This window comes from Protopterus annectens, chromosome 11.part0 (genome assembly GCF_019279795.1).
Source record: "Protopterus annectens isolate FY-2018-M chromosome 11.part0, PAN1.0, whole genome shotgun sequence".
Classification (NCBI taxonomy): domain Eukaryota; kingdom Metazoa; phylum Chordata; order Ceratodontiformes; family Protopteridae; genus Protopterus; species Protopterus annectens.
Genome location: NC_056745.1, coordinates 497,283,745 through 497,310,743, shown reverse-complemented (window position 1 = coordinate 497,310,743; position 26,999 = coordinate 497,283,745). Strand labels below are relative to the sequence as shown.

Here is a 26,999-nt window from a genome sequence, read left to right as displayed (position 1 = left end):
AAAAAACCTTTTTAAATCCCCCAAAAAATGCACACACTTATGAAAGAAGCCATGGTGCCAGTAATCCAAACATATGTTGGATGGCTAAGTCTGGTACAGTTAACTAACCTTGGAAATTATTGAAGAGCATCCTGCATATATTTAACTTAATAGTATTTGGTTAGTTATCTTTGTGTACTTTTTTCTTGTATATTTTCATACTGTGTACATATTGCTGCATCTTAACTATGTACATCTGCTCTGTGCATGTATTCTGTCAGATACCATCATCATGCCTAATTGTTGAGCACATTTTTACATTCTATAAAAAATGTGCATCTCCTCATTGTACAGGTGTTAACTACATTTCATAAAGCAGTTGCATTTGTCCATTTAAGAAATTGCGTAGAATTCATGCTTTTTTTCTTTTTTTTTTTTTTTAAAGGAGACTTCTACCATTTGTGCAGCTTCTTCTCCCAATCTCAACACTGGACCCCAGTCTGTACCAAGAAGTAATTTATCCGCAGTCAGTGTTAATACTGTTCTTTCACCTCCTCTCCAGAGTACTGAAATCATTAAAGGTTCTCGGATGTCCCGGCCAATCATCAGTGTAAGCAAACTCTGTTTCATGTGCATTTTCATTGCATTGTGGTTTCTTGTATTACAAATTAAAAGAATTTTGTTGTGTTTCAGGTTTTGTATTTAGCGAAGCAGTAGACATACTGACTGAGTACATGTAAATGTGTTTTTCCCCCCACAGTTGTAATGTTGAGGCAGTACTCATGAAGAGTAAAACATACTGCTTAGTCTGTCTGACATCTCTTTGTTATGTCGAAGTTGAAGTAATGTAGAGAAAAAAGACACGTCATAGTTTTTGTTGAAGAGGGTCAAAGTGTTGTGCTGGAATATTTTCCACCTGCATTGTCTTATCACATGGTGCCCCTGTAGTTGGAGGTGCACTCTTCCTACACTGATGCATTTTTAATATCATGCTCCACACTAGAGCATACTTGGGCCTTAAGCTAGACAATTATTTACAAACACCCACAAATGTTTCAACTTCAGCCTGAATTATGTCAGTTCCTGCATTTGATTCCTGCAGTAGTAAAACATGTACATTTTTTACTGACATTGAGAAAACTCCCACACTGAAGAGGAACATGAAGATGGCCCAAGCAGATCTCATTGTAAATTTACTTCTCGTGTGTTGTTACCGAGAAGGATGGTGGGGGATTTAAAGCTACTTACCTGTGATTTGGCTGGGATGCAGTACCCTCAGTTCCAGGTCCTGCTGAGGCACTGGTTTGATAAGTGAAGGGTGGGTCATAGTCAAACTTCCCTAGAGGTAGGTCCATTTCTGAAATGGTACGTCAATTTTTGGATTAAACAGATGAACTGTTGTGGGTTGAGTTCAAGCAGCTTTATTACGTACAAACACATCAGGAATGAGGCTTTGAAATTAAACTTAAAGTTATAAACTGACTACCACACTCATACATGTTAACACACTGGCTGTTCTCTCAAAATGGCACTGCTGACTGCACATGCTCACTGTTTATATCCACGTGCTTACATCTGGAAATGCCTCTTAAAGTTAAATGCATATGCTCTGTTCTGTTATAGATGTGTGTGTGTGTATATGTATGTATATAATGTGTGTATATATATATATATATATATATATATATATATATGTGTGTGTGTGTGTGTATATATATATATATATATATATATATATATATATATATATATATATATGTGTGTGTGTGTGTGTGTGTGTGTATAATGTGTATTGCGTCTTGTGGAGCTTTTCTCCCTGGGCCTTCACTGATAATGGGATTTATGTCAGTACAGACTTTCCTGGTAATCAGATGTCAGAATAAAAAATAAATGTCCCATCCTCCCTGGTCAGTCAGCTAGAACTTGTTTGTGACCAGCTTGATCTGTGCAAGTGGCGCATGTGGTTGTCTGCCTTTGCACTGTACTCAAAAGTAAGGACTTATTTACGGGTCTGTGCTCCAACTCTGGCAGTATTTGCAGTGTTTGACAGGCTTGTAGATGAGGGCACTTTCGGGTCTTTCTGCCACAGCAAGGATTCCTGTTTAAACATCCAGTTTAAAGCATGTATTTGAAATGAGTTGAAACCTGTTGTAGAGTTAACACTGCAGAGTCTTAGATGGGGTTGTCAAGCAACATCCCTTATATCTGTTGTCTGTAAAACATGTCCTGATGCCAGTATGTTGAGTGGAACAGTCATCTCATGCCATTGTTCTGCCAATGGCAGACAGTGTCTTGAATGCTGGCTCTCTGACATCACCTGTCTGATACTTTTATCTTACTAATGTGAGTTCTCTTCTGGCCCTGAGGGGGAGGGTACTTTCCCTCCCTTAGATTCTTTTATGGAGTCTAAATGACTTTGTGGCCTTTACCCATCCAGCTGCTACCTTGTATGCGATTCTTTCTGTGGAGAAACCTTAAAGCTTATGAAGTACTTCAAGGAATGACACCACACACATTTTTCCCCTTGTAATGTGAGTATCAAGAGAAAAACGTGGAGCCTGAATTTAACCCCTGCCTTGATTCAGTCATTAATGTCATATATATATATATATATATATATATATATATATATATATATATATATACATATATATATATATGTGTGTATGTGTGTGTATAGATTGGAAGCATCTAGGCTTTGTATATGTGCCTTTCTGAAAAGTTAATGCTCTTTTAAACCTCCTTGCTGAGTGATGAGGGATTCTGACTAGCCATCCTCAGGACTGATTTGTACATAATTTTCTTGGTCCATTACAGGGCTTAAGGATGACACCATTTTGCTGCCTTATTTCTCAACAGAAGGTCTACAGCTGTGGACATAGGGAAGGTTGTGTTGCTTTCTGCCATTTTGGAACTTGGAGCTCTGTTTGTTGCACATCTATACCTTGCTTGTCTGGTATGCGTTTCAGTTACTGGAACATTTTTCTTTCCTGAATCTGCCATCAAGGCGTGTGGTTAAGTCTCTTACCATGTCTGTATTTGACTGCTACATGGCATGCTGTATTTTTACTGTAAAGCTAGTATTGAAAGGGTCACAGATCTTGGACTTCTTTTCGTATCAGTGTGCTAGGCTTTCCTAAGCCTCACTGCTTGAAATAAGCCCTCCACATTGGGATGGCCTCTTGTGTCCTCCTCAGCCTTTTTTACTTTTGCCAACTTAGCCAGCAGCCAAGAAGTCTCCTTGCAGATGGAGAACTGCCCTCAAGTTTGAGCTTTGCTTTTCTGCCTCTGGTGCCAGCCAAATTGCTCTGGAGGAGGACATTGTTAGCCTAGCATATGCAGTGCTGAGTAAAGTCTACAGTTGCCTTTGAGATGGGGGTTCTGGGACTTTGAGATGGTCCCTGCTTGTACATTACAGGAGACCAGTGGATTTTGGGTGTATTCACATTCGGCTTATTCTCAGTACTGTTGGGTTCTCTGCCAGAAGGGACAGTCTCTACTCTTAAAAGATGCAGAAGAGGCATATGTTCATATGAAATGAGGGCAAAGGTTGTTTTCTAAAGTCTTTTTGATGCTGAAGGTGAAATATTTTCTTACCCAGCACCTCAGCATCTTCAACACATTGGGTGTGAAGTATTCCAAATCCAGTACCATTCATTTGGAGGGGGTTATGCCTTTTCTTCTATAGGCAGCTGGATCATAGTGTTAGACATGATGGAAAGCAGTGTGGCATATTGATGTGTGGGGAATTTACACAGGAGATTCCCAATGTTTGCTCTGTTTAGGAATCAGTTCCATTAGATGACACTGAGATTTGGACTTTGTCAGCACCAGTGTAGTGTCACTACAGTTAGTATTGATTGTTGTGTTGTAGTGTATGGGTGATCATCTGAGGCAGTTGCATTTGTAGGCGATTAGCTGGTTGTTGTGCATTACAGTTAATGTTTGCCTTCAGAGGGTTCAGGAAGTTGTGCATTTGGTGGTCTTGGTCATGATGCATTGAAGAGTCCACGCTCTACCTTTACTGCAATTCCTGGGCTTAGTGACTGATACTGACAACTTGGTGTTGATATACTGGACGATGAAGTTGTTGCACAGACTAACACAGTTTTTCACCTTCTGTCCAGTGTACTAAAATCATTAAAAGTTCTCAGCAATGACTGCCAGTGATCATTGTAAGTGAACTCTGTTTCATGTGATTTTCCATTGCTTAGTATTTTCCTTGTACTATTGAGCCATGACATGCTGTTGGATCTGTGTATTGTGTTAGATCCATGACAGTGCACCCTGAAGTGATCATAAATTCCCACTGATTTTCTGGTGGTGTCCCCGTTTCCTGCATCAGAACCTTTTACATTTCCTGATTGAAGGATGTTTCACTTTCAAGATGGGCATCCTCACCACAGCACTGTATACTTTAAGAAATATAGTATAAAAGAAAAGGCTTGATCTCCGATATTTGGAGATGCCTGCAGTCTTCCTGGCTGTCAGGACCTTTGAGATGAAGCTGCATGTGAGGCCGTGCCTGATTTAATTCAATGACCTATTTTCACGTGTTGTTTAATGTTTACTTTCACTAACAGATGACTTACTCTAGTGTTGCATTGTCTTGTATTAAAGGAGAAAATGTATTCCCTTTTCTTACACATTGGTGGGATCACAGTGGTATTGTGTGCCTGCACATGTATGTACACATAGACACATAGGTTCATAGGTTTATACTAGGCTATCTGCCCTAAGGCATTTATAAGCCTAGCCCAAATTTTTGTGGCTTATGCCACCCCTTATATGAAAAAATACTGTGCCCATTAGTTTGTTGTGCCTCTGTGCAGCAGTGACACAGAGATGATTCCCGGGGTAAACCTACGATCTCCCATCCACAGGTCAAGATTTCTCTTGAACAGAGCCAGCGAGGTGCTCTGCCTCACATGGACCGGGATTTTATTCCACAGCATAGGGAGTCTCTGAGTGATAAATCTATCCCTCCAGCACGTCCTATTTATATCTGTGCTAAGGTTTAAGTCGCTTGCTCTAGTGGTTTTGGTGGATTTGGATTTTTTGAGGTGGAGCATGTCCATTAATTCCGGGTTGGACATGGCCTTGTATGTCAGGCACATGTCACCTCTGAGCAGACGGTATGCGACTGAATAGAGCTGGAGTTTCTTCAATCTGGCAGCATTGACACACAAGATCATGAGTGTAGAGTTAGTCCTCAAATTGATGGTGTATTGCCTTTTTACAGTGCTTATCAGATGTGCTACTTTCTTACTATGTCAAGCATTGAGAAATTTCAGTCACGTCAAGTAGATCCGTCTAAAGACATATGTTCATACAATCTTTTTCAGATTGGTGATGCACATCTCACAGAGGACTGTAGGCAAAAGTATCACTGTCAGCATTTCATATCCTGGGTGGACCTAAGGTTTATGGGAAGGTCACTGTAACATTCATAAAATTTGGGTTTTCCCAAATGTGATGTTTATGCAGTAACCACACTAGGTTTTCTTCCAAAAGAAGTGATTTTAATTTAAAGAAACATAAAATCCCCTTCACTTCCACCAGGCAAAAATAACCAATGAACAAACAGAACAAAATTCAAAGACCGCTATAAAATGTGAAGTCCATTTTGCCATGTTCATGGAAGAACTCAGTACAGATGCTTAGGATTATCTTTACAGCTGATGGTCTGTTGGAATTGAAATTGCACTTGCTTCATCAGTCCCATATAATGTCTTTTTTTACAGCCCTAGTCTTTGTTATGTAATGATAAACCCATCAGTTAAGGGAAAGTGTCTGTTATAACTTCACTAGTAGTCTTCCACTTTTATAAGAACAGGTTATTAATAGTTCCAGAAAAGACCTTTAATTTCTATAAAACAGTGTAATGTACTGTGAAAATCTGAAACCAAACACTGTATAAAAGTCAGCACAATCTGAGTGCATTCGTTCACAATATATTTTTTGAACACAGAAGTTTAACTTGGATATTGTGAATGAAAGTTCTTAATTGGTAAACCTTTTTTTTTAAGTGTTTGGTTTCATCTGATTACTAGTTCTGACATCTAGAGACATTGATATGATGGCTTAAAGGGGTACAGTTTCCATTACACTGTTGTACTCCATTTAGCTCCAGATTTCTGGTACTGGGCCAAACTAGACTGCATCTACCCAACTTGTGTTACCTGCAGAACACTGTGCTCTGTAACCCCCCCCCCCCATCCCCCAGCTTTAACACAGTGGCTTCAGTCAGACTGAAAGATCTGTGGCCCCTGGACAGATCATTCGCATTGTGGCATAGAACTCTGGGTTGATGTGATACCTAGAATTAGAATGGTTGTAAAGGTAGGGCTCACCTGCATAGTTTATTTTTTTTCTTTTCCCTGTGAAGTCACTGGAGAGGTGCACGGACTGTGACTAGGGTGAACTCCCTGCCCAGCAGGTGATACTGCAAGGATCCTAAAGGCCACTTGATTGCCAAACAAATTATTTTAATGATGGACTACTTTTCCTCTGTCCTGTTAAGTTTCTTAAGGTAGCATACTGGATGTGCCTCATTGCATACTTTTGAGCTAATGCTGTCCCCAAGGCAATGTCTGAGGTATTAATAAAAGTGGTAGAGCCACGAGAAGTCGGGGGGGGGGGGGGGAGACGCAGACCATCCCACCACCGATATTGAGTTTCTGGAAAGCCTTTTCTGTGTGTGTTCCAGCAATTTCCACTTAATGAGGTTGGTAATGAGGCATACAGTAGAGGCATCCTGAGGGATAAATGTCTAGTAGTATGTGGCTAACTGTAGAAAGGTCCTTGCTTCTTGATATGGGGGCAGGCCCAGATGTACATCATATTAATCACTGCTGCAGTAGCCTTAGCTATTTGGGTTATATATTGCCAAAGATATAACAGCTGGCCAACTTCCAAAACTTAAAGGCACTTTCCATATGTCCAAATAAGCCAATAAACTTGAGCTGAGTTTGGGTGCCAAGCCCTTCAGTGTTTTCCTGCTGTTGAAGAGCGAGTTCCTTTCTGGACTTTCAAAGATTGGCTGTTGCATTGTGCTGTTCCTTTGATAGGTAGATAAGTTCTTGGGGGGACCTTGCACATTAAAAAATTGTTTTGTTTATTGTACTTTCCTGTTTAGGAAAGTTATTTTTATGCTATGAGTTTTTGTTGCCAAGAGTATCCATATTCATAAAGGATACCCACACCTCCAGGTTAGTGGCAACGCACGAAGCATCGGAGACCGTCCAGGTGCAATTAACCATAGGTAAAACTGCCCTACAGTTTGTAACATGCTACAGACCACCTTCTCAAACTCAGGAAACTCACACAGCCTTCCTGAAGACACTGGAGAGTATGAATGTCTCTCCAAACACCATCATATTGGGTGACTTCAACTACCCAAAAATAGACTGGGAACATTACTCAAGCCCCAACACCCTTGCCCAAAGGTTCCTGGAGTTCATAAACTCAAATGCTATGGAACAACTAGTCATCATTCCCACAAGAGGAGAAAATATACTAGACCTGATCATCACAAACATGGGGACAAAATGCTCCACACCGGATGTATATCCTTCATTGGTGAGATCAGACCATAAATTAATCTCACTGGAGATCCACATCCCACCCCCACCCCCAGCAAAAAAGACCACAGTGAAGAACTTCTCAAAAGCAAACTTCACACTTCTTAAGACCGGAGTGGTATCCTTCAAGGCCCCCGAGCCAGTGGAAACCACAACCCACGCTGCTGAAACCCTTACAAATGCCTTCTACGAGCACCTCCAGGAATGTATGGATCAAGCAATTCCTAATAAAATCAAGACCCTTTCCACCAAAGGCAGGCGCCCGGTCTGGTGGATCCCAGCCATAAACAAACTCTACAACAAGAGGAGAAAGCTACTACATGACAGAGCAAAATCCCTAAAAGGGAAGGCATCTCTGATCAATACTAGCAAAAAACTACGATCACTCATAAAATCATCCAAGGCCAACTTTGAGAGAAAAATCGCTAATGACACAAAAGACAATCATAAGGCCTTCTTTAGCTATGTTAGAAACCTGGGTGGAAACTCCCAGATATGCTCAGAATTAGTCCAAAATGATAAAAAAATCACTGAACACACAGACATTGCCAACATACTGGCAGACAGGTTCAGTGCAAATTTCTCTCCCCCCCCCCCACCCCCCAAAGGAGAAATATCTATCCCACCAGAGTCTAGCCACCCAAACATCTCAGATGCCCAGGTGAGAGCTGCTCTCTCTAAAGCAAAAACACAGCATCAATGGGACCGGACGGTGTCCCCGGCTGTGTGCTACACGAACTCAGTGAGGAACTAAACCCACACATAAGGTTGCTGTTTAATCTTAGCCTGACTACAGGATACGTACCCAAAGAATGGCGTATGGCAACTGTGGTCCCACTCCACAAAGGTGGTGCTTCTACGGACCCTGGAAATTACCGCCCCATAAGCTTGACGAGCCTTGTCTGCAAAGCTATGGAGAGGATCATAATGGAACTCATAAATAAAGACATTGGGGACCTACAGACACTGGATCCTACCCAATTTGGCTTTGTCAAGGGCAGATCCTGCCTCTTGAACTTGGTCGACTTTTTCGAAACAGTCACTAAGGCCATTGATGAGGGTAAGGCAGTTCACACAGCCTACCTTGACCTAGCAAAAGCGTTCGACACAATACCCCACTCGGGCATCATAGAAAAGCTCACCAGCTTAGATGTAAACCCATATGTCACAAGATGGGTTGCAAACTGGCTCAAAGACAGAACACACAGGGTTAGAGTTGTTGGTGCCATGTCAGACTCAAAGCCGGTCACGAGCGGTGTCCCACAGGGCTCAGTCCTGGGCCCCCTCTTGTTCGGCATTTATTTTTCTGAAGTGCAGGCAAACAGAGGGGGATTGTGGATGACAACATTTGCAGATGACTGCAAACTGGGCACCATAATTGACACTCCATCAGACACAGACATCCTCCAGAGAGGTCTCATAGAAATGGATAACTGGTACCAGAGCCATGGCCTTAAGCTAAATGCCAAAAAATGTATAGTCATACCCTTTGGGAAAAACAAGGTAACCCCTAATTCCCACATAGGTGGTAATCCATTAAACACGGAAGAAGTTATCAGGGACCTGGGGACCCAAGTTGACAGTAACCTCTCTTTTGACACTCACATTGCCAAAGTGGTTAGGAAGACCTTCTACATTGCCCACCTGATCATGAAGGGATTCACATCCAGATCAGGAGAGGTCATTGTACCCTGTACTCTTCACTTATCAGACCAATGATTGAGTACAACGCCCATTTGGAATGTACCTTACCCGACACCTGCAGCAGTTGGAAAGACCCCAAAAGTTCCTCACCAAAAGGATAAAGGGGCTCAAACATATGTCATATGATGCCCGACTGAAGAAACTCCAGCTCTATTCAGTCGCATACCGCCTGCTCAGAGGTGATCTGTGCCTGACATACAAGGCCATGTCCAACCCAGAATTAATGGACATGCTCCACCTCAAAAATCCAAATCCACCAGAGCCACGAGCAAGAGACTTAAACCTCAACACGGATATAAATAGGACGTGCTGGAGGGACAGATTCATCACCCAGAGACTCCCTACACTATGGGACAGAATCCCAGTCCATGTGAGGCAGAGCCCCTCACTGACTCTGTTCAAGAGAAATCTTGACGAGTGGATGGGAGATCGTAGGTTTACCCCGGGAATCATCTCTGTGTCACTGCTGGACAGAGGCACAGCAAACTAATGGGTATAGTATTCTCATCCTAAGGGGTGGTGAAAGCCACACACACTCTGGCTAGGCTTATAAATGCCCTAGGGCAGATAGCCTAGTATGAACCTATGAACTTAACTGCACTTTTAAATGGGAGTGCACTTTCCCCCTGTCAGTTTACAAGTTGAAAGTAATTGAAAACCGTTTTTCTTTGGAGCAATTGTATTTTGTTGTACTTTTTGGGGCTGATAAAATGCCTTTTACTGCATTTTTTATGAAAATGTGACTTTTTATTTTTTACTGGCTATTGCTGCTTGTTTTCCAGGGAAAATTGGGACCATTTTTAACTTGACCAAATGTCTCCCAGTCACAAAAAGAAAAAGTTAAGCCAACAGTTTTTTGTCACCACAGCAGGCTAGCAATTTGTCTCTGTCATAGGTGAGACTGATGTGGTCATAGCATTTTCCTCACACCACTCATTTTTTACCCTGGATCCCTCTGGCATAGCATCTTCTGCCACTATAAACCAGTGGTTAGCCACGTCCTCTTTTGCTTTTGAGGTCCCCTCAGTATGCAAGGGAGAGTCACTCTTGTTGGTCCTGGGAAGAGGGGTACAAAGAAGACGACTTTGTCTCATTAGAATGTTGTGTGCATCCCTGGGGAAGCTGCTGCTAATCACATTGTTGCTCCCATTTTTCCTGTCAGACAGAAAACTTAAACGTGTATGATGTACTCCTCAAATTTCCATAGAAAGTTTGCTGGGACAGGCTCAGGGTTCATCTTTGGCTATTGATCCTTATTTTAAGGTGGTCTTTGGTAAAAGAGATGCATTTTTGCCTGAAAAGATTCAAGATTCTGAGTCTGGACAGGAAAATAAATGGACAGATTTAGTCCCCCCGAGATTTCTGATTTAGACTGAGAGCTCAGTTTCTGGTTCTCCCTGTGGGGGATTTCTTTCTCTGATACTATTTCTAGTATATGCCAGTGTTTTTAGTGAGAGAATTCTGAGGTTTCTCATCTTAAAAAATACTATGAGGTATTAAAGAAGGAATTTCTAGAACTTGCACCCATTCCTCCAGTTTTGTTGAATCTGGAGGATGTGTCACTGTATGCAATTTTCCTAATAGTTTGCTTGCTCCCCCTAAAAAGGCAAAGTATAACGTTCCTCAGTCTTTTAAGCTTTTATACAATCCTCTCAAACCTGTCCCAGTAGCTTTAGCTTTAGTTAATACAATTGCTGCTAAACATTTGATTAATTCCAATCCTATTTTTTCTGACGAGGAGAGGATTATTGACAAGTATGGGAAAATGTGTAGCTTCTGCATCTTTGGTTTTCAGAATTCTGCATTGACAGGCTCATATTTTAGTTTATTACGACTAATTATGAAAGTATGAGGAATGTTTTACCTACAGTTTTTGATTGTGAGGAAAAAATGTTTTAAGTAATTAAATTAATTTCATCCATTTCACAAGTCGCAGCAGTTTGTATGACTCATACTTTTTCCAGGGCTATGGCCACTGGTACTGTTGTGAGGAGGTGTGCCTGTTTATGTTTTCAGAACATCTCAGATGTATAAAAACAAGTTTTTCAATTTTCCTTTTGATAGAGAATATTTTTGTTTCCTCTGCTGCAGTGCTGATCAGAATGTGCGATGAAAAGGGTGAGTTGATACAAGGAATCTTAAGGTTTTTTTTTTTCAGATTTCCTTTTCTCAATTTTCTAAGGCATCCTCTAACCCTTCATCCAATTTAAGCAAAAAAAAAAAAAAAAAACGAAATGCAGGTAAACAAGACATTTAAGAAATGGCAAGGGATTCCATAAAGAATTCAGGAACTCTCCAAAACCAAGGACAGTCATTGTCAGAATGACTATTTAAGGGTCTGTGTCCCACCCCCCTCCCACCCAGGCAGTCCCTTTTCCCCTTCCGATAGTCTGAATCCCCACTTTTCTCTTTGGCAGCTGATAGTTTCAGGCAAATGGATTCTGAAATTCATTCATCACGATTACAGGTGGCAGTGAGAGGAAATCGCTCCTTTTCAGTGGGTAGTTTCTCAACCACCAGTCCAGACTCCAGTGTTCCCCCATCCTTCAACACATGCTGTCTTAGGGAGTGATAGAACCAGTTCCTACTTCCCAGGTTGGGAAAGGTTTTATTCAAGGATGTTTTTAGTGCCAAAGAAAGATGATGCTGGGAGACCAGTTCTGGAACTTTTTCCCAAGCGTGTTTGTCATACCTCTCAACCTCGTAGAGCACAAAATGTAGACAAAGACATAAATAATGGGGGAACAAACTCCCAAAAATAGGGACACTTTTTAAATATTGCTCTTACAAACTTGGAAAGTTCATAGAATAATATATTTTTAGACTTCAACCCTCAATGATTTACCAACAATTTGACAGAAAACCACAATTTTATGAGACCAAAAATATGAGGTAAGAATCTGGGCATTCTGCGAAAATCTGTACGGTTGAGAGGTATACAGTTTGTGATAGTACCCAAGTTTAAAATGCTGTCACTTCACTACCTGTTACCTCTTCTTAATTTAAGTGTCCTAGTAATGCTAGATTTAAAAGATGCTTCTCACATCTCTCTTCATTCGGAGTTCAGATGTTTGGGTCTTAACACTAATTTTCTTTCTTCCTCATGAGTTGGTCTAGAATCTGATCCTCAGATCTGACTCTGCTGCATACACAAGACTTTGGATCCAAATTTCAAGCTTTTCCCCTGTACCCATAATGCTCCATTCCATCCTCACCTTCTCATATTTCATTTGCTGAAGATGGAAGATCATTTCTCTAGAGCAAGTGTGTTTTTTTTTGTTCAAATTATTTCTCTAATTTTGGCATCTCTCTCAACCTGGAAATATCAAAAATCTGGACAAAGACCCATGAAAGGTAGGTACAACTGCCCACCCCAAAATACGCCAATTAACATAGCATTTACATAATTATGTAACCCCTCCTACTCCAGTGGAATTGTGGGATACCCTCAACATGCATTTTCTGATTATTAAGTTATGAATGTCTAATTTCTGGCACAACTGGCTGGTGTAATATTCATTGACTTACTGCCTCATAGCACTTTTGAATGCTACATAAAATTTAAAATACATACAGTGCTTTTATAATAAAATGTAAAATGAGATGGGGGGGCATTGTGTGTGGGGGAGGAGCTTGGGGCTCAGATCCGATGCTGAAATAGTGTGGCCGAGTCGGATCCATCCCAGATCTGTGTCCCACAGGTTGAAGACAAATGAAAAGCAACAACTCAGAAAGAACGTTATGGTGAGTACGTAACTTCTTTTTCTTCTATTGCACTGGTCACTACTCATTGTTTACAGTGTGTGAGAGACTGTTGATACTGCTTTGGAGATATGGCTACTGGTACTGTTTTGAGGAGGTTTGCAAGGCTGTATTCTCAAACTCCCAGATGTTAAAAATCTAATTTAAATTCTCCTTTGGGTAGAGATGTAGTTTTTTGGCCGTCTGCTGCAGAGGTGATCAAAAAGTGTGGTGAAAGGAGTAAGCTGACGCAGGCAATCTAAGATTTTTTAAGTGTCCATTTTTACATTTTCTAAGGGATTCTCTTCATCCAGTTTTGGCAAAAAGCAGAATAAACGGTCTCAACAAAATATAGGTAAACAGACATTTAAGAAGAACTGGCAAGGTGGTTCCAAAAACGAGCTTCTGACCTCCCAAACCAAGGACAGTCCAGTAAGGCTCAACGACTATTCAAAAGATCTTGTGACCCCCCCCTTCCACCCTAGACCCCCTTTTTTTTTCTCCCAGAAAGTCTGAATCGCCATTCTTCCTCTTTGGCATCAGATGGCTTCAGACAAATTGGTACTGAAGATCACTCATCAAGGTTACAGATGACAGTGTGTGGAAATTCCTCCTTTCCAGGGAGTCATTCCTCATCCTTCAGATCAGACTCTTATTTCCTCCTGGTTCTTCATCACGTGCTATCCCAAGGAGTTGTAGAACCAGTTCCTCCTTCCCAGGCATGGAAGGGTTTTTATTCAGGGATGTTCTTAGTGCCAAAGAAAGAAAATGCTTGGGAGACCACTTCTGGGTCTGTCTTTCCTATTCCTATTTGTGATAGTCCCCAAATTCAAAATTTTCACTTCACAACCTGATAAAATTGTCCTTCCTTAAATTACCTGATAAGAATAGACTTCAAAAGATGCATATTACTTTCCTGTCCATTCAGAATTCAGACATTTCGTAAGGTATTGTGTGTCTGGATCGCATTCAGTTCTGTTCCTTACCCTTTGGACCATCTACTGCACCAAGTGTGTTCACAAATTGTTTAGCTTTGCCTGCATCTTTCCATATTTAGATAACTTGCTTATCTTTGCAGTGTCATTTTTACAGTGTCAGGGTATCTCACTTGGGTGAGAGATCTTTTACACAAGCTTGGATTCCAAGAGAATATTGGTCTTTCTTTCACACAGGACTGTGTTCCTGTGACATCAGCCTGACACCAGAGTTCAAAGCGTTTTTGTTTGAGAGGAAAAATAGATCTATATATAGATCTATTTGTGTGGTTTTCCACTCTAGACTTTGGTCATTGTGAGGAATACCTTAGGATTTTGGGTCTCGTGGCTTATGTGATTCTCATGATACCCTTGGCAAGACTCCACATGATAAAAATACTGTGATATCTGAAAACTCTTTGGTCCCAGCCCCAACAACCTTTGTCCTTTCAAATCCCAGTGCTGTGGTTTGTCAGAAGAGAGATCATTTCATGCAGATATTAAATATCCTTAAATCCAGGTCTCCCTTCCCCTTCCATGTTCCAAAGCTGTCAGTCATCACAGGCACCTTAGATGTTGCTTGGGGAGCAGTATCAGGAGGGATAAAAGCAGGACGTGTGGAACACCAGAGACATATGAAAGCACAAATATCAGAGATGCTTGTGCTGATCAAGGAGTTCAACTCTGAATCATCTTTGGTCCCTGAGACCTCTTCATGCTGTTGCAGGCAGTAACAGTCAGGGTAGTACTTCATCAAGCTGGGGGGGGGGGGGTCAGGTCATACCCCCTTTGCAGACTAGCAGTGCTAGCTTTGGATATAGCCTCACAGCACAGTGTTACTCTACAGGCATTCTACATTCCATCAGAGCAAGTGTGTGTGATAGACAAGCTGGGCAGGACCAGAACAGACTTTCACAAATGGAAACTATATTGGGGGTCTTCCAAGATTTGTTCCGTCTATGGGGAGCTGAAGTGTAGACCTCTTTGCTGTCGCCTCTGAACAATCAACTGACAAGATTCTGTTTCAGGACTCCATGCAAAAAAGTCTGAAAGACAGATGATTTTTCCTTTTCTGTGGACAGGAATGTTCCTGTATGCTTTTCCAATAATGTCCTGGGTACTTAATGATTCAGAAAGAATCCCCCAGGATCATTGTAGTGACTCCCTTTTGGCCTAGGCAGTTGTGCTTCTCTCTTCTTTTGGAAATGGCTAGGGACATTTAACATAAGCTCCCTCACAGAATGTATCTACTTACACAAAAACAGGGGTGCTTGATGCATGCTTGACATCACCTTCAGTTGACTGCCTGGATGATAGGGTCGTAATTCCTTTTAGCCATCAATTTACTGAGAATGTGCAGCAGGTACTAATGGAGGAAGAAAGCTTGCTGCTAGAAAATCATATGTTAGCAAATGGAGAAAGATTTTTTGTTGGTACTTACAGCATAACCAGCACCCATTCAGGGCTAGTTCTCTTGGTTTACAATATTTGTTTGCGAGTTATCCTTATGGCCTTTTTACTTCTCTTTCAAGGTTCATTTGTCAGCTATTTTATCATGTCTGTCCATGGATCTTTCTCTTTCAGTGCAGTCTCATGTCAAAATGTTTTTAAAAAGATTTTTGCAGAGGAGGCCTCCAAGTAAAATAGTAGCCCCTTTCTGGGATTTTAATTTTCTGTTAGCAAAGCGAACTCTTGCCCCATTTGAACCAGTTAACCTGGCTGACTTGAGGTTCTTAACATGGAAAAAACTTTTACCGATTGCTCTGACCTCTGCAAGACGATTTGAGTTGCAAGCTCTTATGGTGAGTCAACCCTTTTTCATTTTCCACAGGGACAGGGTTTCTGTGAGAACTAATTCTCCTTTTATGCCTAAAGTAGTATCTGTGTTTACTTTAAGCCAACTGTCTAGCTTCCTGTTTTCTCTCTCCTGAATCTAAAAATGTTGGAGAAAGGTTAGTCCTTACCTTGAATGTCCACAGACATCTCTGGTACTAATTGACGTAACTAAATTTTTTAGATCTTGTGTTCAATTCATTTCTTGTGAAGGTAAGAAAGTGATAACCTGTGTCAAAACAGACTATCACCAAGTCTTTATGCAAGTCCTATTACCTTTTGTTATAGTCATCATAACAAAACTATTCTAGGCAGGGTTAAAACACGCTACCAGGGCCTTGGCTTCATCTTTGGCCCTTTGGAAAGGGTTACATTCTAGAAGCTGTTACTGAGTCCTCTGTGCATATTTTTACAAAGAAATGTAAGCTTGGTGCTTTCCTTAGGTCCAGGTCAGGCTTTTCTAGGACCATTCTCTAGAAGCTCCTGGGCTGTTCTCCTTCCATCTTCCAAATGTAATAAGTTAGGTAATCTACCCATTTAGCTAAGGTAACTGCAGCACTGATTAATTTGATGAACATAGTACAGTTGTGTAAGTAAACAGTAGATGTTCAGATGATTGTTGCTGTAGTAGTCGCTCCCTCCATTTGTCATTGTCCCCCCCCCCCCCTTTTGTGTTTTTTATGCCAGGGTGTGGACATTTTATTTTATTTTTTGTTCTAGCACTGTACTTTCAGAGCTCAACATCCTTTTTTTTTCTGTTGGCAGGAAAGCTGTTAAGGGCTTGGTGCCCAAACATTAAGATCTTAGTCAGCTCAGCTCATGCTGCCTGACAGTTTGGTTGTGCGGAAGGTGCCCTGAAGCTTTGGAAGCTGGCTTGGTTGTATTATTCTTGGCAGGATATAAACTATGTAGCGAAGAGTACTGCAACAGTGATCGTTCAAATATCTATTATTATGGCAAGTTTACTTACACAGTTGTACTTTACATCTTGTAGTACACTGGCAGGAGAAAATCTGGCAGCTCACCTGGGTAGGACAACTTCACACACAAACAGGACATGTTAGAGGTATAGTAATGTATCACATAGAATACAGCATGTATGGAACTGCCTTCCACTTCACATAAAGCAAAGTACATCCCTTATTTTATCTAAACATAATTTGGATGACTGGATAGGAAACTGTAATTCCTTCAAGCAAAGGGAAAGGGGCATCAAATAAATGTCCCACAAAATCCTTGTTCTGCCCATTTTTGGGTTATCCTTGCATTAAATATAAGGACTAAAAAAACTACCATGGGAAAGTTAGGACTAGACTTCTGAAGATCATCACAAATCAGTAGCCTAGTTGGAGTGAAGATGGGGGTGCCAGGAGATTTTTATGGAAAATGTGGAGGTTTTTGGATTTCCTCAAGTGTGATCACACTTATTTGTAATGTGTCGTGGAGTATAAACTGCACCCATACATAAATTTGTGCAAATGTAGACATATTTGTGAGTGGACACAGGAAATGCAGTATTTGTGTTTCTGGATAAAAAAGGAGAGATATAAGGTAGCTACTGGAATGTGGGACAGTAAACAGAAGATTAAAAATTTAGACCATGTAAATTGATGACTGTGGACAGGGATAGCAAAGTCCATGACCGTGGACAGGGATAGCAAAATCCAGGTAATAAAATGTTTTTTTGGTTCTTTGATGATAGATACAGAGCAGGTGTATTTTTTTCTTGGGTGTATTTTTTTCTCAACTGGGGCAGACATTTGAGATGTAATCAATAAATAAGGATTTTTTGTTTTGCAGAATAAAAGCTATGGTACACTGGTTTATCTGGTACTCAACATTGAGAAAAGGGGGTTGGGGCTACCTGATTCAGGAGTAATTCAAGGCAACACAGAAGGTTAATCTGCTTAACACAGGTCATTAAGTTGTACATCAAACTGAAGAAAAATACCCATAATCACTCAAGGGGTAACGTCACGGAAAGGGAGATGTTAGGATTATGGCCACAGTTTGATAAGGAGTGTAAGGATAAACATGCATAACATTGTTTGTGTATAATCTTTATATAAAATAGTAATGAGAGTTAAACAAGTGAAAGACTGGAAATTATACCAACAGGATTTGTTGAATGTAAAAGTGTGAGGGAAAATGGGAGGAGGCACAGCAAGAAGGTGGAGTACTGAGTAAAGAACCAAGGTTTGGGAAGCAAGCATGCTAGAGGAAGCTAAAATGGTGTTTGGCCTGTAGCCAAGTGAACAACCAGCATATTTAGACTTAACTTCAGAATTAAGACAAAATGAGAAGCCCAAGGATGGAAGTAGAAAAGCCACCGTTAGATTACTTAATAGAACCAAGAGCAGTTAGTGTATTAAGTCTAAACTTAAGCAGACCTCAATAACTATGGGGAACAGGGGATAAACTGAGGGAGGACTAGAAGATGTGTCCAGCAGTTTAAAAAGAACAGTGGAAACATGCTTGGTACCTTGATATGCAGCAAGGTCAATGAGGTTTAGAAATGTTCACGTGGAAGTGCCTATATAGTTATTTTTTGCACACCAAACAGTTTGCAAGTGTTTCTACTAATGGGTGACATTTGTTGGATGTGTGAAGTGGGAAGTATATATATTTTTTTAAGTGGACAGTGATAGAGGAATCAAAACATGGACTGCAGGCCAGAGACTACCTTCCCTGCCAATGATTGATAGTGGAGTATAGGCAAAGAGAAAGGAATACGGGGAATCCCAAGTAAAAGGGCAGCACTGGTAGTTTTTCTATTGAATATAGAACATAAGCTGCTCTTAAAAGCAATAATTAGTAGGGCAAAATATTGTATGATGGCTATAAGAATCATTCAGAGGAGGTTATAAAAGATTGGGAAGAGAAATTGGATAAGCAGTTCACAAAGAAGCAATGGGAGGATATATGTATGGCTCCCAAGTATGCAACTTAGTCTAGAAGATTTAGGATTTTTGCCTAGAAATGTGTGTGTAGGTATTTTTTTTTTTTTTTTTTTACCTCAAGCAGACTCCACAGATAATTTTTTCCTCAGGTAGATTGCAATTGTTGGATTTGTGATGGGGATGAAAGAGTTAATTGTGAGCATATGTTTTTGGGAGTGTAATGAGTTGGCAGGCTTTAAAAAATCCCTACAGACTGCTCTGTCAGAAATACTGGGTGAGCAAATTGTTGTAACTAAGGGAATTATATTTTGAGCTGGGATAGAGAATCTGAATTGCCTAAATATAGTAAGGCCTTTCAAGTTTAATTTTGGTGGCATGCAAAAATAAATTACTAGAAAATGGAAATCAAATTCTAAGCCAACCATATTTGAAGTAGTGAATATAGTAACAGAGATAAAAGAACTGGAACTGGGTTCTTTAGAAAAGGGTAGAAGCGAACTAAATTGAAAATGGGAATTGTGGGAACAGTACATTCGGAATAATGTTTGAGGAGGAATGAAGTTTAAGGGAGGGCAGGAACTGAATGAGCTGTGTAATGCTGGTTTGACAATGATTGTTACAGAAGATTGTGTGCGACATACAGTATTTGTAACTGAGAATGTTTTAATATGGTTTGTTTTCATTTATATAATTGTGTGATTGCATGCGTCATAAGTGATATTAAATATGAACAAAAAAGGTACCAAAACTGGATTACTGGTGGCTACAAAGAAAGCTCTCACTTGGAAATATTAAAAAAATGTATCTGTACTACCTGATTTATTTGATATATTGAAAGAATCGAAGAGCAGAAAATTAAGGTTAAATGGTCAAGAAAAGGAGAGCTCGATTGAGTATTGGCATAATGGTTAAGGTGTTTATTTCACAGACGCAAGGTAACAGGGTTTGATTCTCAACTTTGGGAAATTGACTAGGCTTAAAGTGGCCCAGAAGAGCAGCTAGCCTAGTACTTGCCTATGAACCTATGGACAGTGAGTCTACATGATCTATTGAACTAAAATTGTACCATTTTTCAATCCATACCCAATGTTTCATCAGGAAAAACAGAGAACAAACGTGAATAAATGTCTTCTTGGAAGAATTCATACTACTCCCATTTTTACTGTACAATTCATCCGAGTGAAAATGACATACAACTGCAGATCAGATAACTCTCTAAATATTACCATTAAGCACACAAAAGGCAACAATACAAATTCATGATCCTTCAGAGCCAATAAATTCACCTACATTATGCCCCCACTACCTCCTCTAAGATTGTGTATTTTGCAAAACAGCACTACATAGAAATAAAAATGTTTGGCTAAAACTGGTAACTAAATACTGGTCAGGCACTCAGCAAGGAAAAGCAAAATATTTTCATTCCCATAGACTAAGGCAAACTGAATTAAAAAAAACTCATTTGTACGAGATTTCAGCTACTTAATCAACTAAGATAAACTAACATCAAGAGCTCATATAAATGCTCATCACACGCATTTTGCATCACCCTACAGAAGTCCAACTAATAACGCAACTAACAGAGAAAAAAAGAAAGGCATGGTACAACACGTTGCGTGTAACAACACAGTCTGAACATACAGATCTCTTACACTGCACATTACAATAACTTGGTATATCAATATGCAAAATCGCAAAAAAAGTGTCTGCTGCTTCACATAGCATTCCCAATTCCTGCAGTGGCAGCCTTTCCTGTATCTTTATATGCTGTCAGGTTGCCTTACAACAGTAAGCTTTAACGCAAATCAAAAATGAACGTCATTCCATTATTTCTACAAAAAGCTGGATTGCAGTGCAACTAGCATAAACGTTTGCCAGAATGCATTTAAAATTTCCTACCTGCAGCAGATGTTGTCTAGTTACCCAAAAAAGTGTTTTTTCTTTCTCAGTCTCACTTGATCTACTCCAAACTTACTGGAAATCTGTCTCCTGTGCCTGGGCAACAGGTAGAAGCATTCATTAAGAGAGTTCGCAGCCATGTGGAATCGTCTTCCAGGTGTTAATTATATGAAAATACAAACCCCGCAACATTTACTTCTCAGGACAATACCATAATGCTTCGCTTCCTATGCACGAAAGTTACTAAATGCTGTAATTTCCTAAACATAGGTTTGGGCAGGGATGCATTAAGTCATACAATATTATGCAAATAATGCAGTAAGCGACATGCATGCATTTACAGTGTATAGCGGGCATATAAAACACTGCATTTTATTTATACACATTATCATGGATTATTTTTTTTCCAAAACTAGCAGCACTTTAGCCTAGGCAAGTATCAGGTAAGCATGTATTTTAACTGCACAGCAGGATTTGGGTTATTTGGGGGGTGAAGTTACTATCTAGTATTTATAACTTTATAAATGTAAATGGCACCACTTAGCTTCCCTTAGACAACATTAACCACAATTCCTATCAGTGTCAATGTTAGTGATGTGATCATTAGTTGCCCTATAATGGGTATCAGATATTTCTGACGCGCTGTAGGTGACCTGATTCTTGTTTTTTTACGGCCACTTGTAAGATTAGATGTTGTAGACGGCAATTATTCAGGATGGTGGGTATAATAAGTAAATGTAATGAAAATATTTTTTCTATTGTATAGTTCTAGTATTTGTGTATTATATTTTGGCGAAGGATTTTAAACAGCTGTATTTCCAACTCTTTGCTCTAAGAGGTGTGTCATTTTGTACATATGTAACAGCTGCTGGGCTCTGTGAGTAGCAAGTCTTCCCCTAATTGAGTAAAACTGCAGGGAAGGCTTCACTTTGCTTTTGATGAATGCAGAATAAACATACTTTTCTGAGATTTCCCTAAGTTTAATTTCTGTAAATATTTTGCACTTTTTTGATTCCATGGTTCCTAGGTTCCATGCAGGCTTAGGCATTGTGAAGTCCAGGAGATTGTCATTATTTTATGTGCATTTGGGGACGTGGTGTAAATTGCAACAAAGGCATTTTCAAAGTAGTAGTTGATGACGTCCTCAACAATTGACAAAAAGTTGTAAATAAAGACAAATGGTGATTTCAAGGAGCCACTCGGGAATTCGTGGCACCCCATTATTTTAGCCTTAAAACTGGGAAATTCTTAGGAATTTCGTATGGTTGAAAGGTATGAATTTTGGTAACATCTTTTAGCCTTATAACTGTCTTAACTTGGTTTACTGTGTTCCTCCCTCTTCTTTTTCGCAGGGGTTAGGGTTGCGCTGGTTTTTTCCATGCTTCTCTAGTTTCTGTTTTGAACCCTTTTTTCTTAGGTTTACTGTTCCTTGCTGACTGCTATGTCCGAGAAACCTGTCTCAGAAAAACCTACTTGTTTCAAGAAGTGCATTTCTTATGGGCATAAGCTTCCCAATTCCAATGCCCACAAGAAGTGTGTCTACTGTTTGGGAGCAGCCCAGATACCTCATGCACTATGTGTGTGCTACCTTTAATCCTAGGGTCCTCTCTGACCATAGAAATATACTGATCTTGAAAGGATTTCTTCTAGCCAGGGCTCTAATCCCCTCAAAACCAGCTTCAGTGGTCTCAGAACCAAGAAATTAACCTCATCCAAAAACCCGCAAAATCTTGCTTGGAGTTGTCCAAAAAGCTTCAAAATGTGTGCGATCTGACTATGTTGGATTCACATGTTGTAGTATTCTTAGCCTTTGTTGCAGACCCTGGCACTATTTGCGTCTCGGCAGACGAGCCCTCCAGACTACTACCTTCCACCTCTGGCCTTCCCACTGATAAAGGACAGTGAGACTATGGAATGCATTGGCAAAAAGGTATTCACCTCTGCCACTTTGTCTTTTACGGCTATTGACTACCAGACACTCATGTCTAAGTATGCCCTGGCCCTTTTGACTCAGGTTTCTAAACCATTGGCTGATCTCCCAGACTTCCCTAATTAGGCTTAAATGTCTAACCTCTCTTCCTTGTCCTCTCAAGTGACAAGACACTCTTATTAGATGCAGTTATGATGCTTTGTAGGCCACGGCCTCAGCCTCAGTGCTCAGAAGGTACTCTTAACTGAGACTTTAACCCTTACCTGATAACAGGGCTAAGCTTTTGGATGCACCCCTGGAGAAGTGTGCCCTAGTTGGGCCAAAGTGGCAGAACTTTTCAAGACCCTTAAGCAAAAAGGGAAAGAATTACAAGATTTAAAACATTTGTCTCCAATCCCTAAATTCCATAGGAATTATCCCACCAAGACATGTTTCTTCAGGAGACGTCCTGCTCCTACTCCTCACTCTAGGAGCAAAAAACTCCAGGAACCAGCAGCCTCCTTCCAGGCCTGCTCAGACTCCAGCTCAGAAACCTCAGTTTCAGGACAGGGCAGGTAGTCTCCACCCCTTCCGGATTCCATTCCCCTGTCACAAAGACTCTGTCACTGTGCAAGAGGAGGAAGATAGACTCCCTTGTGGAGTGTCTCACATAGGATACTGATTATGATGATGGGGAAGGATCCCCCTAATCACCACTTAAAGATGCCTCCTTTGGGGACATCCTGGAAATCCTCAATCAGAAATGTGGCTGGTCCTCCCAAAACCCTTCTCCTGAGGAGTCTGTGTTCCTTGAGGCTTTCAGGGCTGGCTCATCTACACCTTGGGTGACTCCCCACTCCCTTGGATGAGCTTATTGATGTTTCCCATCAGGCTTTGAAGGAACCAGACTTTGTTGAGCCCATCCCTAAGCACCCGGATAAATTCTTAGTCCCTCCATTAGACAGACCTCTTTGGAGCAAAGATTGCCCAAGTTGATGCCATAATTGTGGCAGCAGCCCCTAAGAAGGAGCTAACAGAACAAAGCAACTCTGTCCATTCACCTAACAGGTAGTCCAGAGCAAGGGACAGGTTTGGAAAGTGCATATAAGCCTCTGCCACTTTCGTATTGAGGTCTTTAAATTAACTGCCACATTATAGTTGCTTATAGAGAGTGTCGATCAAAGAGCTTTGTAAATATCTGATTCCATGTCTGCAGAGGGCCTCAAGAAGGTTTCTCCCCAACTGGCTACTTTCTTATTCATTGCAAATTTATCAATGAGGCTAATTTCCTATACAGAGGAGGGTTCTTCACAAGCAGCGGGCTCAGGCATAGCCTTTAGGTGACAACTCTGGATGCAGATATGTGAGTTCAAGTAATCCTTCAAGACATCTTTTGTTAATATTCCCTTCGATGGCTCCTCTTTGTTTGGGCCATCAAAAAAATATATGCTCATCCACAGCGAGCAGGAGGGAAAGACCTTTTCAGCCGTTGGAATCAAGTTCTCTACCCATAAGTGTACATTCTCCAGGAATCAGCGAGGTGGTAAGAAACCATGGATGTCCTGCTGTATTCCTATGTTGCAGTATTCTTTACAGGAAGGATTCCCTCCTGTAAACAATCCTGACATCCGGACAGTTTACAAAAGCCTTTTACCTCTGCTAGGTTCGTGGGATGTCACGCATGGGTGCCAAGCTGGCGTCTGCCATAAAACTGACGTTCGCATGTGCCATCCTCAGAACTTCTCTGCTGCTAGTCCGAACTCCATCTTTGGTCAGTCTGCTCACCTGAGTTGTTGGCTTCTGTACAAGGCAGTTCAGGTAAGTGCCCCATTGTGTTGTTTTCTTTTACTTTTGCCACTACTTTTCTGTCTGAGGTAACATGCCATCCAAGTAAGGCGAGTACCATTGTGGAAGACAAATCCACATAAAGATAACCAGAGTCAGTGTTTGTTTTGTTTAGGCCCTAATCACAACCATAAGTCTTGCTCTATATGTCAGGCATTTGTTCAGAAAATCTTGCATAGCAGTCTTCTCTCTCTCTCAATAATTTCCTTGAGAATCAGACATAAGAGGTTAGCACACAACATTATGGAGGGTATGTTGGGCTCTTTTGCTGAGCCTGCGAAGAAGGCCAAGAAATTCAAGCTTGACCTGCACCTCCCATTCCCCAGATGTCCCTCTCGAGGCCAGTGAAGGTCCAGAGGCCTGTTTGGATTTTGGCTCGGATTCCTTGGCAGGTACCAGAGCGGAAGCCATCAGGGAGTTTGCCACTGGTACGTCCTCTGAGGTTTTGCAGACCTCCATTTCAGACAAGCGGGGAAAACCTGGGCTCATTAATTCAGAAGGCCCTCAAGGTATTCCTCAGATCTTTGTTTCGGAGGAAGGTACTCATGACTGTTATAGAATACAGGCCTAAATCTGGCCCCTCCACCTTCCACAAGGCTTGATGTGTCCCTTTAAAAAAAAAACAAAAAAAAAAAAAAACAGAAACCAAATATCTTCCAGCCTTTCAGGAACCTCCGCCTGACTGGCAGGCCTTCACACAAGGATTATTTAACGCCTTTATGGCTTTGAAGCCTCTCACTGGTGTTTCCCTTCCTAGCACTTCTTTTATTTTTATCCCTCAGAAAAGGTTTAGGGAGCAGGTATTAGAGGATGAGGATTCCTCAAAGGATGAGTCTTTGGCATACTCTGCCCTGATTTATACGCCCTTGGAGTATGCTTCACCTGAGGAGTCGTCCAACGGAACTGAGTTAACTGGTGAAGATATTACCTTTGGGGGGAGATTGTTGCTCATATGAGGGAGTTTTTCAAGTGGGACTGCTCACAGGTTACTGATGTGCAGAGGAGATATGAGGAGAGAGGAGATTTACTCCAGATGGATTCACCTTCTCCTGCTGTGCCTCCAGTTCTGCCAGCTTTTCTGAACACTTTTACATATGCTTCTAGGAGTCCAGACTCTCTCCTGCCCTCAAATGGCCAGATAGGCTGGCTAAAGTTCCAGATGACTGTCAATTCCTTTATAAATGTCCTGCTGCAGTCCCATTGGTTGTTTCTATAGCTACTGATAAACCATCAAGACTTTTTCCTTCTACTTCTCCCTTCTAATAAGGAGAGTAAAACCATGGAAAGGATGGGGAAAATAGTGTACATTTCAGCTACTCTCACCTTTAGTGCTATTAACTATCAAACCCATATGAATAAGTATGCTTTGACCCTTCTTTTTCAGGCCACTCAGCTTCTGTCTGAATGTCCGGATTAAAATGTGAAGTCTCGGCTTTCCTCAATTTTGCGGGCATCTTCCCAAGTGGTACACCACTCCATTAGATACATTTATGATGCTGCTGAAGCCTCTGCCAGGGCTGCTGCCTCTGACTGTGTAGTAAGGAGATGGTGTTGGTTAAGACTTCAACCACTTCCTGAAGACTTTAAGGCTAAGTCAATGGATGCACCGTTAGATAATGCCTTGTTTGGTACTGCAGCTACTACCTTGATCAAGTCCCTGCAGGAGAACAGTAAAGAATTGCAGGATTTAAAACATATAGTTTTGTCTTCAGTTCCCAGTTTCTAAAGGAACTAGCTGATTAGGACTGCTTTTGTCAGAAAACAATTTCTAACTCCTCCTTCTAGAGGTAAGGAGGGTGCCAGGAGATCTGCTCCTTCTAAACCCTTTCAGCCGCCTTCTACTCAAAAGTGCTACTTTCCAGACAAGCCATGTAGTCTGTGACTACCTGGCTGCCTCTGGTCACATTCTCCTCTCTTAATGCCTTATCCTCTCCTTTCCAGTCTGGGACCACATCATGCGAGATTCATGGGTTCTGTCCATAATCCCCCAAAGGATATTTCATGGTCTGGAAATCTTTTTATCCTTTAATTGGAATTCTTCAACCACCTCAACAACAACTTATTTTCTTCCTAGAGGTGCTCCAAGATTTGATATCCCAGCGAACTATCCAAGAAGTCCCACCATCACAAAGGGGAAGAGGGTTTTACTCAGGGATGTTCCTGGTTCCCAGGAAAGATGGACCATGGAAACCCATTCTGCAGCTTTCTCACCTAAACACCTTCATAAAGGTCCCAACCTTTCACATGCTTTTGCTCCAAATTCTGTTTCCTCTCATTCTTTCACAAGCCTATTTGGCCTCCCTGTATTTCAAAGATGCATACCTAGATATTCCCATTAGTCCCCTTTACAGAAAATTTTTACATTTTACTTTTGCTTCCTCTCATTTTCAGTTCTGTGTTTTTGCCCTTTGGTGTCTCTACTGCACCAAGGGTATTTACAAAATGCTTAGCTCCTGTAGCTGCCTTCTGCATACTCAAGGGCATACAGGTCTTCCCCTGTCCTGATGACTTGTTGCTGCAGGCACTTCTCCTGGAGGCCTTGCATCATAATCTCCTGTTCACTGCTACTCTTCTGCAAAGGTTGGGATTCATGGTCAATTTCAAATAATCCATGCTCACCCCTTCACAGGAC

General features: G+C 41.1%; 1 protein-coding gene across 1 annotated transcript in view; it reads left to right on the top strand.

Annotated features, from left to right (window-relative positions):
• Positions 1 to 26,999, top strand: part of ZFC3H1 (zinc finger C3H1-type containing) — a 3,672,721-nt gene that overhangs the window by 1,048,356 nt on the left and 2,597,366 nt on the right. The window contains exon 9 of the mRNA XM_044087220.1: positions 425 to 589. Coding sequence (XP_043943155.1) covers positions 425 to 589 — 165 coding nt within the window. The remainder of the gene's footprint in view (positions 1 to 424; positions 590 to 26,999) is intronic.